At 40.0% G+C, this 15211-nt stretch overlaps 1 protein-coding gene across 1 annotated transcript in view; it reads left to right on the top strand.

Moving 5' to 3' along the window:
- The first annotated feature begins 333 nt into the window (after positions 1-333).
- The window catches only part of ITGB8 (integrin subunit beta 8), a 40853-nt gene continuing 25975 nt past the window's right edge, over positions 334-15211 (top strand). The window contains exon 1 of the mRNA XM_041418277.1: positions 334-480. Coding sequence (XP_041274211.1) covers positions 351-480 — 130 coding nt within the window. The 5' untranslated portion in view covers positions 334-350. The remainder of the gene's footprint in view (positions 481-15211) is intronic.

Below are 15211 nucleotides of genomic sequence, written 5' to 3'. Positions count from 1 at the left end.
TGGCCCCGGCGGGGGCGGGCAGGGGGCGGCCGTCCCCGCCCCCCCCCGGCAGCCGCCCTCTTCGCCCGAGGGAGGTGCGGAGCCGCCGCCGCCGTTCCCCGCGCGGTGCCAGGAGCCTGCCCGCGCCCCCCAGGCAGCGCGGGGGGCGAGGCGCCCCTGGCCCGCCGGGCTGGAGGCGGATGGAGGGAGCCAAGCTCCGCGCTCGGCCGGGGCCCCTCTGCCGCCGGGGCCGCCGCCCCTCCCCCGGCCCCGCCGCCGCCCCCGCGGGGGCCGGGACTGAGCGCGCCGCGGCGCCGAGACGCGGCCCCGAGAAGAGGGCGAGGGAGCGGGAGCAGTGCCGGCCGCGGCGCATGATGTGGGTGCCGCTGCTGGCGTGCCTCACCGCGGGGATCGTCTCCGTGCCCAGGTGCCAGCGCGGCCCCGGAACCTTCCTCGGGGCGGCCCGGCTGCTGGCGGCCGTGCCGGGACTCTGCCAGCGCTGTAAGTGTCCGAGCGCCTGGGGCTGCTCGCTGTGCCCCGGCTGGTTGGGGCTGTGGCTGGGTTTGTTCTGGCGTGGGGTCGTGCGGGGTTGGGGGGCTTGCCTGGGCCCGGCGGCTGCCTTGGGGCGCAGCGCTGACAGCTGGGACCGCCCGGCGCCACTGGCACTCCCCGGCCGGGCGGACGGTACCTGCAGGGAGAGCCAGGCTGGAGCGGCTCCTGTCCAAACCTCACACCGCCAGGGCCAGCCCGTGGTTTAACTGCTCACAACGGGGGCGTCCCGCCTTTAGGGAGCCGTGCTAGGTCCCGGGGAGCCGGCAAGACTGTCGCACTCCAGGGTGCTGCGGGTCCTGGAGTGCACCCTCCGCAACCTCCGCGAAGCGGCACGCGGACTCCTCCGGGGGACCCGAGCTAGGAATGTACAGTTCTTGGGGATGGTAACACTCTGTTTTACGTCGTTTATATGGCATGCAGGGTTAAATAGGGATAGAGCTACTAGAAGATTGTCTTCTGTTTACCTTGGGATAACGTGCATGTTGACAGTTCCCCGGGAGCTATGCTTTTCGGCTGAAAAAGGCTGTGCTAGATGTGGGTAACCCCTCGCGATGTGGAATTGCTTCTCAAAGCCCCCAGCATCAGTTTTAATGTGTGCAGGCTGAGGGGAGTTTGTGCAAATGTACCTTAGATAGTGCAGCAGCTGACAGAACAAGCACGTTAGTCAGGTATTTCGTAAAGGATCTTACTTAGTTAGCAGTGATCATAAAAGCAGATCTGGTTGTCAATTATCTTTCTGTATTTTTTTCTGCTTGTGGAATAATTGGCATTTCCCAGTTTAAGCCTGGAGCTGATTTAAAATGTTAACATGTAACCTCTTAAACTGAGATTTACAATGAGAACAATGTATTAGTCTTAAGTTCTTTATTGCATATGTGACAAATTCATGCCTAATTCAGTAGGATTTGCCCAGTGCTATTAAAAACAATGGAATAATTTGTTAACTTTCATAGGATAATTTATTTTACTTTTTTGGCTTCATACTTTGAATTCAGAACCAAACTAAATGTCAATAGGAAAAATAAAATATATTATTAAATTTCTTATGAAACATGACATCTTGTATGTAGTATCCCAGATTTTTTTTTTTAATGCAGTGCAATTGAGTTGAAAGGCTAATTGAAACTTTATGAAGAGGATGGTTCTGTGCCTGAATGCAGTGTTGTTTTTGCTCATGAGTGTATTTCCTGGGTACACACTAGTGCAAATAATGCATCAGAAGAGAATGCCACAGGAGAGGTTGTGCATGGGGCTTTTGTATGCCAAAGGATGCTTGCTGTCTTTGTTGTGCTTCATAGTGAAAATATATATGGGCGATGCGTCATGGGTTATTGTGACAACAGCTCTCAGATTGGGCAGACTGTAACTCACATAGACCTTGTTTTTTTCCTTTTCATTTGAAACCTCTGCTAATTCATGAAAGCTGAAAGGCACACTGAATTCTTTCCTTCATACATAATCACTTTACAGGCTACAGCCGCAGTTGAAGCAAGAAGAGTATTTTGTTTTGTTTTTCTGTGAATGAACACATGAAATTTTTTGTTATTATTAATGTTATTTGTGATTTTTACATTTGGCTGTGATAGCCAGTACAGCACCACCTGGATTCTTTGAATGTCTGCAGGCTGCTTTGAGAGAGACTGGGCAGCAGCTCCATGTACAGATATTTGGCAGCATGGCTTTGTTCAAGCCGCCACTCCTCTTTGCTTCTGCATCAACAGTGCTGGGCATGGAGAAAAGCATTGTGCTGTTCCTGTGCCATCAGCAAATCCAGTTTATTTATGTGCAGAGTTGGCAGAACCTGCACATCTGTTGCACTGAATCTCCAGTTCTAAAATAGACTGGAATTAATATGAAATGTACATGGAACTCAAATGTATTTCATTCTTATTGGAGCGTTTGTGGCTCTTCCAATTGAAAAATTGAGGGCTTGATACTACCTGAGGTATTTGTTCTGCAAACTGCAGTTTGAGATGTGAGTCACTGCTTGGGGATAAGTAAAGGTAGAATTTGGCACAGGGTTTGAAGTTACAAGGAGTGCAAAAGGAAATCTCACAATGCTGTAAATGTGCAATTCCCAAATTACAGGTCCTGTAAGCTCAGATAAAAAGAGTAGTGTTGCTGCCTTCTACAAAGAGTCCCTTGTTCAATAAGTCTCACCAAAAGGAAATTTGCAGTTCAGTAAGCCAATTATAACAAACACCTGACATAAGAATCAGGCTAGTTCTGTAGGGATTTCTACAGATCCCTACATTTATGTCTGAGTATTAAACCTGACCAGCTCCTAAAGGTGTAAACCAGTGAACTGAACAAAAGCAGGATTCTACAGCAAAAGCATGTGTATGCATTGTGCTAAACTGTTGAGTGAGTGCTCACTTCAGTGAAGACAGTACTCTTGCCTTGTTCAGAACCCAGCTGCTGAAACTTATTTTTTAACTGCTGTATGAGCACATGGGTTATGTGGGGCTTAAGTACTGAACAATGACTGATTGGTCAGGGTTAATAGATGACATTGGTTCAAATCTCCACAGTGTCCCAAAACCAGTTATAATTAATATTGAAATCTGAAAACTAAGGTATTTGGTGCTTTCCAAAATACCCAGGGAGTTATTCCTCTATGAAGCTCAAGTAAACAGAGTGTACTTGTGATGTGCAAACAGGGATGGGATGGAATGGAAATCTTTATCTCTGAATTAAAAGTTGGAGAACAGTCACACAGCAATTCTCTTAGATAGTTGTGATTGACAGGTCTCTTTAAATACCAACTTTAAAAGTTTGTATTTTCAGTCTTCTTGAGAGTGTCATTTGGAAAGACCACTGGGGAAAGTAGGGGATCTGTGATCATGAAAGGGTCAGTTTTTAATTGATTTATGCCAATAGCATGACTTTTGATTCATTAATTTTCTCCCATCAAGGTCTTTCGTGCTTCATCAGTCTTGTCACATCAGATTTCCATGTGATCCCTCTAGTAAGAAAGTTTTATAGACCATTACTCGTGTTACTTCTCAAAGGAGTAAGAAAAGCTATTCAAACCACCCATAGAAGTTTTTGAAGAGAGGTGATCAGGAAATGTCCCATGGCACACACACAAGCGCACAAAAAAGTCTGAAATAAAAGATTCATCACGATAGCTTTAATTGGTGTTTGTCTGTTAATTCTCTTGTGTACCCATGCAGCCCATTTTCTAATGAGACTCAGTGGAAGAAGCTGAGTTGTATGGAATACCCAACACTGAGCCAGTTCAGCTTTTCCTGAGGCTTAAAACAATCCAAGAAGAAGAGAAAACCCATTTTTCATTTCCTGAGTCTGCGTGGGTGATCTGCTCCCTAGGGCTAATGGGCCATCTTTGGGAAAGCCAACCTTTTGGGAACCTTTGGGAACCAGCCTTTGGGGAAAAACACCTTGGGTGTGTGAGAGGGCTGTAAGTTGCAGTTCTGAGGAATAGTGAGGGAGATGTTTGTTTATGTGTGCATTGCTCAAGGAGCATATTTTGCCAATAACATGCATGCATTTGCTTTGCAAATTGTACGCTTCTCATAATCTGTTGCAATTTCATGTCTCTTCAAGGGGCTTATGTGATAGGATTTTCTTTTATTTCATGTTTTTTACAAGTTGAATGAAACTCATAGTTGCATGTGTAGTGTTTACAATGTTTGCATGCTGCAGGTGTTTGAGATCAGGCTGGGAAAAGAGATGAGAGGGGCAGTTTATGAGCTAGAAGAGCTATAACCATACTCTTGATGCTCTGGAAAGGTTGTCTCTGTTATTTTGGATATGCTGTTGCTGAGGAAAATTGTCAAGGCAGTCTGAAGATTGCATGCATCAGAAATACTCTCTACAGTTTGAAGAGGCAATGGCTTCTTTTTGGGCCTTTAAACTTTCAAGGACTGGAGCTGCAACAAGTGAGAAAGCAAAAATAGACCCCATTAGTCAAGAGGCCTAAATGAATAAATTTGATTTTCCATACAATCTAATTTACTTCCCCAAACCATCGGAAAGATGTCAGAATGTGAAATTCATGGAAGCTAAAGAAAATCTTAATTAAATGACCCCCATTCCACAAGTGGATATTAAAATGTCAGATTATAACCTCCCTTATACTTTATAGAGAACTTAAATGCTGGTAATATTTTTCAAATCCCTATGAATAATTTGTGATGACTTGTCCATGTTATGTCTTGAGTTTGGGACAATTAGAACTAATCACTAATTACCATAGGAGAGGAAAAATGGAAGATACTTTATTTACAAATTGTGTAAGTTAACATGGGCTGCTGATATTTATCAAGACTTTCTAATAACAGTTAACAGCTGAATGAGAGGATTTAAAGGATCTTTTCCAGCCTAAATGATGCTATGATTCAAGGAGGTACTCCTGAGCCTTCATGTGCCTTTCTTATCCTCATCTCTGAAAAGTTCCCCCACTTGTATGGAGGTGGAATCATTCAGGACAAAAACTCAAAGAAGAGAAGCCTCAGACAGGTGCATACAAACTCCAGTTTTTCATGTAAATATATATCAGTGCAGAGGATTAGTGGTGGACTTGGCAGTATTGGGTTAACCACTGGTGTAGATGATCTTAGCAGTCCTTTCCAACCTAAATTAATCTGATTCTCTCCTATGATTCTGTGAATAGATCTGATGTAAGAAACATTAACCTTAATGTATAAATTAAATCTACATTACATGATTTTTTTTTTCAAAAATGTATATTTTAAAAACAATATAGAAAAAGTGTACTTTCTTAAATCGGGATAGGTGCATCTAAGGTAGTGATTGGGATTTAATGACTTCTGTCAGGGTAAGAAGAACAAGTGGAATAGCTTGGTGTTCTGACCTGTAAAGTTTGCTTAGTGTTCTTAAAATATATAAATGGCATTAAAGTCATATGTTATATTTTCAAAACTTATATATGTGAACTATTTAGAGCTTTTACTGTAACTGGTAATCCAGACATCTTGGTATAAATTTGACTTCTCATGATGAATTTACTGAAAACAGAAAACTGAAGAAGGATATAGTTTCCATTTTGTTAATAAACTTTCTGTGTTTTGGGGTTTTTTTTTAATAAAATTCTAAGGCCTCGGTGCTTCTCATTCTACATGCATCCTCCTTTTCAGTGAAATCTTGTTTTCAAAGTTCCTGTATCTCCTCTACTAATTGCTGTCTTCTGTCTAACTAGTGGAAAGATGTAATAATTCTTTCTCATCTGCTTCAGCAAACATAATTTTTGATGGACAAAGTAGGATATGGTCTGTTATTCTTTTCTAAGTACTTGAACTTCATTAATTTTTTTCCTTTTGGCAGTTTACATAAATGGACTTAGGCTATTTAGTTTAACTTTTGGGAAGGAAGTGGGGCTCTAATGAATTAGTTCGCTGTACACTGTAATGGAACCTTTCTCCAAGAAGAAAAGTAAGCTTCTTGCCAGCCATTCAGGATTCCCCCTTGTTCTGGTGGCAGAACAAGAATAACCCCTTGAGCAAAATGTAAGTATTTCAGGATGAGCAGAATTTACAGCATTACAAAGCTGCCAAAAAAGCAAATTCTAGCTGAGGCTAAATTGGCCTAAATTGAAAACTTTGCAAAGCTCATAATTGACTTTTTTCTTTATATGTTTCTCTGCTTCCCATGACTTCATTGTCATATGCCTGTGGTATTTACTTCTTGGTATTTACCCATGGTGACAATAATAATGAGTCTGAAGTATTTATAGTCATCGAAAGATGCTGAGACAAATATTTTAACTGTAATTATTGGAGAAAGAAATTTATGTAGCTTTAGGCAGGTTGAATGACGTTCCTGGATGTTTGATTTTCATTGTATTTGAGGCCTCCTCTCTGCCCACTGATTTGGGAGTTAGATTGTTAGCAGCAGTAGTTCATTGGGTTCAGATATTGAAGACTTTATTATTTTTGGTGTTTTGCAGTTGTAGCAGTGTTATGAATACGTCTGCATGATGAATGGTGGCATCACGAAAGTAGTCCAAGTCTGATTAAACCAGTAGCTCCCCTTTCCAAAATAAATTCTGTTCCTTCTCGATGTTCAAGGGAATTAGGCTAAGTGAATTCTGTTTGTTCTATTCTTGAGAGTACAATTTATTTCCATCTTATCTCTGCAGGGTGGAAAGGGTTGGTACTGTGTTGAGGACAACTTGCTTCTCTCAGATGGGAGCTTCTTCCTGGAAACAATCAAATTCCTATCTTTTTATTCAAACAAGACTACCAGGAAATAAGAAAACTTGTAACAACTTACACAATGACACAAATGGCACAAAGTAACTAAATAAAACTAATGACATCAGCAAGCAGGCTCTTCCAATCTAAGCAAAATTGTTGGAGTGCATTTTGCTGTTAAAAATGTTGTGGCATTACTTCAGAACATTAAATAAACCACTACCTGTTTAAAGCCTAGAATTTGCACGTTTGAAGTCTGTCCCTTAGAGAGTATTTAAGGTCTGCACCTGCAAACCCTACACGTATGTGCATGCTTCCTTGGAAGAGCAAAAGGAGAAGCTTGCATTCAAACAGTCTGTGTGCGCCTGTAGTTTACTTATAGTTAGTATGTGAGTCTGCATATTTTATAGCCCACTGTCATGTTTTGTGTAATCTTTGCCCCTGAATTATAAAAATATAACAGGCTAAACCTAGAATAGAGGCTGGCCAGTGTCTGTTCCTAGACAGGTGGGTTGGGTTTTGAGGTTTTTAATTATGAAAAAAATCCCAGAAAGTTTTTTACCGATTTCTCTCAGGGACAATAACCATCCTTTGAGATTGAAAATCTTATTGAAAAGCAAATTATTGAAATAACAAATACCAAAGACTTGGTGTTCTAGAAAACAGTAACATTTTTTAAATAGCCCTCTTGATTATTCAGGAGCTTCTCCCAGTCTTGTGAACTACATACAAGTCCTTAGAGAGAGTGGTAGTTATCCTCTCTGAGACCGGTCTTAGCTTTTATTTAATATTCTTGAGGTTTTCTCGTTTAGGGTGTAAACTATGTATGTTCAATGACCTGCCTCCCTCATCCACTCGTGCACAGCTTTTGTTTTCTTTCAGGAAAATCTTATGAAAAAGGCAATATTCAGTTTATTATCTTGTGTTCAGAACTGAGGGACTTGTTCCCTTGGGTTGTCAGCTCTGGGAATTTTGATCTAAAATGCAGAATAGGTTTGTTCCAAACCACCGTGTATGCAGATAGAAGAGAATGAAGTAAGCTGTTTTCATTGCTATGGACTAAGAATCTATCAGGTTGTCTTTGGTGACACTGTGTGGGAAGAAATAGCCCTGAGCTATTCTTAGCAGTTGCCATCCTCTGCACTGCTGCTGGGTATGTAAATGAAGAGACAGTGCCAGGATGAGGTCATGCTCCTATAGGGCAGAAAGCAACAATTTGGTGATGATTAGGCATGCAATAAAAGGGTACTTTAGAGAAACAATTGGGGGTTGAAGGCCTGGTTTGAGGAGGTAGAGCTATAGAAAATGGTGGAACATAAAGCTTGGGCTTGTCTTTTATTCGAGGTTGATCTTCTTAAGCAGGCAGAAAATAGTCATTTTTATCTACCTTTATAACCATCATGACCTCCTAATTAGGTAAGACTTTATAGAATACACAGGAAAGTACCGACCATTCTGGGCTGTTGATGGGCTACCAGCTAACAGTGCTTACTACTACAAAAGAAATTAAATTAGCAATGATATATGGCAGTAGCCATTCAAGGCTTTGCTGAAGCAGCATGGCTGTGTTCAAGCTGATGAACTCCGAGGGAGCTTCTAGCAGCTGTAGATGACTGGAGTACAATGATTCCTATGCCCATGTTCCATCCTAGGAAACAGAATTAACACAACTCCACACATCTTGAAGTTTCCTTGAAATCAAGAGATTAAAAAAAAAACCCAAAAAACAAACATTCTAAGTTCTCTGGTTCCATATGCTTTGCATTTTTATTGGTGTCAAGCTGTGCAAACAGGACCATCAAACTTGTGCCATAGAAGCATTAGCTTTTATGACTGCGGGAAATTAGTCTGTTCTAATGATATAATCCTAGTAAATTTTCCTGTATGTTTTTATTTGCAAGAGATGGGATAGGTTAGTTTCTGAAGCCAAGTAGTCTTTGACTCATAGTTTGCAGGCATGAATTGCATCAACAAAATGTAACCATCTCCCAGAAAGGCAGGAAGTTTCATAGAAAGCAGAGGCTACAAGTAAAGTTGGCCAAGAAACAAAAATTGTGTTGTGAAAAATTTCAAGGTTGCATTGCTTGTTTTCATTCTGTATTGTGGCTTGGGAACAAAGTCAGACTGGAGTAGTCAGTAGCTCTGTCTCTCATAGTCAAGGCCGTGTCTGGGGCTGTGTTATGAATGTTGTGCTTTGAGTCCTAACTGTGATACCAGCAGCTACTATGGGTAGTACCTTTTCAAAAATGCTGTTATATACATCTTTCTGAAAAAAAAAATCTTCAAAATTGCTATATATGCATTAAAAACTTAGGTTGCTATGCATCTGTCTGAGGCTTATGTCCCCAGGTCTTCATCTTGAATAATGTGCACTTCCATGTAAGTGCTGGAACTTTTCTGAGAGATGGGGATTAGAAAGACACAGGTAGGCTCAGAGAATGTCAGGAGTATCTCCTTGAATCATAGCATCATTTAGGCGGGAAAATACCCTTAAGATTCTCAACCATTAACCCAGCACAAGCCCACCACTAAAACATGTACCTCACCATCACATCTTTTAAATACACGTCTTTTAAATATCTCCAGGGGACAGTGACTCTTCCACTTCCCTGGGCAGCCTGTTCCAAAGCTTGACAGCCCTTTCAGTGAAGATATTTTTCCTGATATCCAATCTAAACCTTCCCTGGCACAACTTGAGGCCATATCCTTCTGTCTTATTGCTTGTTATGCTGGAGAAGAGGTCAACCCCCACCTTGCTGCAACGTCCTTTTCAGGTAATTGTAGAGTGTGATAAGGTGCCCCCCCGCCCCCCGCCTCCAGTTGTCTAGACTAAACCACTCTAGCTCCCTCAACTGCTCCTCATAAGACTTGTGCCAGACCCTTCCCCAGCTCTCTTGCCCTTCTCTGTGCATGCTCCAGAACCTCAATGTCTTTTTCACTAGCAGCTTTCCAGCCCCTTTTCCCCCCAGCCTGTAGTGCCACATGGGGTTGGCTCTGACTGAAATGCTGAACCCGGCACTTCACCTTATTGAGCCTTATATAAATGGCTCAGAGCCTAATATGAATATCCTTCTCTAATTACAGAAGTGTCCATACACTTTTTGGGAATTCCATGTCTATGTGCCTTTACAGAGCAGACTTAGAAAAGCATCAGCATCAGCTATGACTGTTGTTTTCTGCCAGGGCTTTCCCAATGCTGTGTTGACAGAGGTGTCCTCCCCTTTTGTCTGTGCTGTTCAGTTGAAAGCCAGCGTCAGCTCTCTCCAGTGGCGTCACCCAAACCTTGCACAGTGTGCAAAAAAGGAAGGTCTTGGTGCTTTTTCCTGCGTGCTTTGCAAAGGCATAAACTCATGCAGGGCAGACTTCTGCATTGCTTTGCATTTTAAATCACATGTGTAGCTGACCCTCATGTTTAAAAGGTACTGTCTTCATAGGTAATGCAGGTTAATTTGGGAACCCCAAATCTCTGGGGGGGTGGTATATTGTCAGAGTTAGGAATGGAAAGTCCCTGTCAATTATGAGGACTTGTTCACTAGTGGTTCTTTTCACTGCATTTATTTAGATGTGCAAAGACTTCTTACTCGATTCTCACCTCTGCCTCTTGCCATTTCTGTAACCACATTATGGTTTATCTCTTCCAGTTCCATTTTTCCTATTAGCAGCACTGTAAAAGTTGATTCGTTTGGTTTGGAGGTTTTTTTGTTTGTTTGTTTGTTTGTTTGGAAAGGTGTTTTTACTCACGTGCCAGGTTTACAGAAGTATTTTTTGGGAGCTCAGAATTTAATAGTGTTTTGCACCTTTCTTTTACACGTCTTTATTTTCTTAGTAAAAACATATCTCTGCTATGCAGAGTTTTAGTTTACTGCTTCTTTTGTTGCTGGCAAAAACATTTTAAAATCAGTGTGCAGCTTAGCTTCTTTCTGTCTAAATAGTGAAACTAAAATGCCCAAAAGTTAATGACGAAGTGAAACAAATTAACAAATCCCATATGAAATAGAAAAAAATGGGAGAGGAAAGAATTTGGTATTCTTCTCAAGTAATCTTAGTATTTTATTATAAAACATAAAAAGTGTACAGTATTCAAGCTGGAATCTCCTTTCCTGGGCAAGGTTGAGTACCTCTTAAAGCTGATTTTGAGTATACCTTGTAATCTTATTGGAAAATCTGGTGATGACATCATGTGTTTTTAAGGCATGGCACAAAAAGGCAGAGATAATTATTTATTGTTTGGAAAAAAAAAAAAAAAAAAAAAGAGGGGAAAATCCCTAATTCCAGGACTGGGTTTTAGGAATGGCAGTTAAAGCACAGACACTCATTTTTTTCCTGTAATCTGAGCAAGTAACTGTCCAACATAATAATCATGGAAAAATAATCCCTCCTCTGTAGCATTTTTATAATGCTTTTCATTGTACCTGCACCCTCAGCCAGAGTGAATGGGGAAGCCGTGTGTTAGGTGGGACTGCCACTGTCTGTCCCCTCTGTAGGATCATGTTGCTCTGCTCTGAAGACAGAAAGGTGAAGGTAACTGCAGTATACTGCATAAAAGCTCCAGCTTTCCTCATAAATTGGGCTATACACAAGTTAGTGAAGGCCTCATTCTTTATCTGTACAGAGGGATAGCCTGGCTGATGGCTGCCCTAGAACAAGATTAGGTGCACAACTGAAGGAAAACCAGCTCTGTGGAAGCTGGATATTTTCCTATCTGCTTGCCTTAATGAGTGTTCACCAGTGTGGGGGCCGTGATCAGGGAGTATAAGCTGCAAGCTATATTTTGGCTTTGTCTTTTAAGAAAGCAACTGGTACACCCTCCAAAACCAGCACAAGCATGTACCAACTGTGAAGCTGATATAAATCCAAATTCTTGGCTGTACTTGAACAAAGTGCTGTCTGTTTGAAAACCTGTTTAACATCCCCTCTGAGACGCCAGAGTGCTTTATTGCTATTTCATCTTTGAGATAAATACCCTGATTGTGATAAGGTTATTTTCATAATAAGGAGGCAGGATATAATTATAACATATAGGATGTTTGTCTTGCCTTGATCCCTCTTGTTGCAGAGAGTTTAGGCTTGCCACACCTGTGATCACTGTAAATAGCTGCAGTTGTTGGAGCATGGTTGTAATTTTGTGGAGTAGGCTGGAAAAGTGTAGTTTAACCTGATGCACTTTTTATTATATGCATATGCCTGTGCAGTTCCCAGCACAGAATTTGGCCCTTGTTGAAAATACCTTTTGGCATACATCAGTTCAAACTAAGCCAGTAGAAACTAGCCTTTAGCTTTGGCTGAACAGTAACTCAGTCTTGTCTGGACTCTGTTTTTGGTGAAGTGGCAGGAAAAATCTAAGTTCTTTTTTAAGTCAACTCATAAAAAAATATTTCATGCTTTACCATGATTTTTTTAAAGCAACTGAAAAGTTTATATTCAACAGTTATGGTTTTAGAGTAGGTTTACAACTAAATAATAAATATTTGATGAATGAAAGCATGTCCATAAATGTTACTGTTAAAATGGACTATGTACTTGGGAACCAGAGTAGTGATGTAGACAGAATAATAAATAAAGAAATGAATTCAACTTTTTCACGTTTCTCTTTATTAAAAACACAAAATTTCATCCTTTTGTTCCAATGGTACCAAGCTTCTCTATTGCCAATCTGTGACTTCATGTCGTGAAAATTGAGCTCTTGAGACTGTAGAGTTATCAGCAAAGAGTTTTGCATCCAGAAGTACTGTATATCTCATTTGTTAAAATGTTTTATCTGCTGTGATCACACTGAAACTGAATTTTAAGATATTTTTTCTGACTTAGCAGTCTGCAAAGGCACACAGACCCCCCTGTGTTTTACTAGACAGGCTGTATTAATAAACTAAATCAAGTTTCAATAGATTCAATAAACTAACCATACAGGAAAAAACTGGGACAGTTATTTTTCAGTCAGTTTTCCAATGCATCTGGAAAATGGCACATAGACACATAGTGTTGGTTTTTTTAGCAAGTGCATATTAAACAAAGGTGTTAGTATTTGTTACATGGTCAATGGCATTTAAATTAAAATATGTGTTTTGCAGATAGGATTATATGTCTTAAGAAAGGAGTCTCAGATATTATTGCAGGAAATTAATTAGGCCATACTTACTATTTGGTTTACTTGGTTTACTGATTGCAATGAGTAGGAATTAATCTTCTGTATTCCTTATCTGAATAGATAAAAACACAGGTTTCTCATTTTTTCATGTTAGCTATTCTTATCAGAACAGCTCTGTCTCTTACAATGAATATTAACTTGAATGGGTAACTTCAAAGTTCATGTAATTTTCTCCCTATTTTGCTATGGTGCTCTTAAAACCACTATTATGCCACAGATCAGAAACTTACATTTTTCCTTGTCCTTTGACACTTTTACTGAATTTATCATTCTTTTTTTCTTGTAACGCCTTTCACCTCTGCTGTCTTTGATGCCCAGTTGAAGATGGGAGGGGTGTTTGTTTGCCAAGAAAAATTACATTCCTTTTATTTTTACTCCTTCAACAACTTTTCATTCTGAGTCTTTGCACTTTATGAATACTGTCTAGAAAGGGATCTGTAGCAAAGTCTACAACTCTGTGCATGTCAGTACCTACCCAAAATCTTCATACTTTTTTCCCTCTACTGCAGTATATGGTAACATTTTCTACGACCTCCAGGACTGCTCTTTCAGAGTGCAGAACTAGAACTGCATAAAGTGCAGTTGCTATCTTCTTATAATTACAAAAAAAGTTTTATTGTGTTAGTGCTGAATGAGCTTGCTCTCATTTCACATCCAAGTAAAACTTGCCGTGCTTGTTTTTATAACAAAAAGAAACCAAACAAAACCTTCAGATTTTGTCTTGTTCTTTTCATTCTCCGTAGCAACTCCTTCTTTATTTATCTCTACCAACCTCTCCCACCCTTTAATCAGTTTTCTCTGCATTCTAACACCTTCCCGGCTGCTTTTCAACTTACTGTTTATATCATACCTGTAGCTCTCATTTTCATTTATGCTTTTTTTTCTCACATTGCCTTCATGGCAAAAATTGTCAGCAGCACTTGGTATGAAATAAAAATATTGGTCTGACCTTTGAAATTAATTAAATTGCCACTAATCTACACATTATCAGTATAATGCTGCAATTGTGCTGCACTAGGCTTGTTAATACTGGTCTATGTGTTGTTGATAATAATAAAATGCAAACTGTGATTAGTGCCTTGCATCAGCCATTGTTCAAAGTGACCTCTTGAAAACTAGCTGTTTATATGATACAGGATCTCATCTTACAATCCATAGCTGAAATCAGCAAAATAAATATTTTTTAAAAAGGTATTTTAGTACATATTTTCCTAATACAACTGTCCACTGTGAGAAGTTTGTCTCATTACCTAAAAAGAAATTTGGTTTGCATTATTATTGCAGGTTGGAAAGAAATAATCTGAGACAGTGCAAAAACTGTCTCAGTTTTCATCGCCAAAACTTTGGATGAAAACCAAACCTTTCATCAAACTATTTTGATGTAATGATGCACACTATCACAATGAACCAATTAACATATGTAGCCTTTTGTTGTATGCAGAAATTAAATTTATTTTGTTCCCTTTATATTTTCTAATACGGCATGCTGAACATGCCACAAAGCAGTGTTGTTAAACACAGTACTACTGAGCTATGCATTTTGTGCCCTCCATATAACTCCTAGAAGATGACTTCTGTCTTGTTAAGAGGTGTGCTGGTGTGCAGGAGCATGTGAGTTGTGCTCAACATGCTGAAAGGATGCACTAATGCTGGCATTCAAGCTGAGCTGACCAAGTCCCTTGAAAAGACTCTTCTCAATACCGACTGTCAAAGTTTCATAGGAGAGAGCGGTAACTTAAGCAATGATCTGTAAAACAAAGATGTGAGAAGGATATAGAGGACTTTACTGGTAGACATGTAAGTAGGCACAATTTTTGCAATTGTTGGTACAGAATGATGTCTTCAATCTGTGACACATGTAGTGTTGCATTCATTTCTATTTGCTTCTGGAAAAGAAAATCTTCCTCTTCTGGGAAACTATTCATTGCAAAAAATGAATATGCAGAGGGGGAATATTTATAGAAGGTGAGAAAATACTTTGGGTTTCATGAGGAGTGAATAATGAATAATTCAGTCAAGTGTAAATGACTTAAAGGGAAAATGTCTGTGAAATGATAAGCTACCTAGTAAATTCTTTTCTGTTAGGCAGTAAATCAGCAAGATACATGCCAAAGATAAACTTGCTCTTCAAAATTATTCTCAGTCAGGATCTTAAACATTTGGCCTTGTGAATTGTGAATGGAGTTTATTCAATTTGTGCATGTAGTTCTAGATTGTAGAGAAAAGAAAATTGTGTTCCCTTGCCACAGTGCCTTTGTTGTGTTTTACTTCTGTTTTAATATATTGTCATCACTCTTAATCTGGAGAAGTAATTTTTGAAATCTTGGTTTAAAATTAGGTATTTTACAATTTCACATAT

This window comes from Onychostruthus taczanowskii, unplaced genomic scaffold (genome assembly GCF_017590055.1).
Source record: "Onychostruthus taczanowskii isolate IOZ18803 unplaced genomic scaffold, ASM1759005v1 scaffold59, whole genome shotgun sequence".
In the NCBI taxonomy this organism is placed as follows: Eukaryota; Metazoa; Chordata; class Aves; order Passeriformes; family Passeridae; genus Onychostruthus; species Onychostruthus taczanowskii.
The sequence above is the reverse complement of the archived record's forward strand: the minus strand, read 5'-3'. Positions and strand labels throughout refer to the sequence as shown.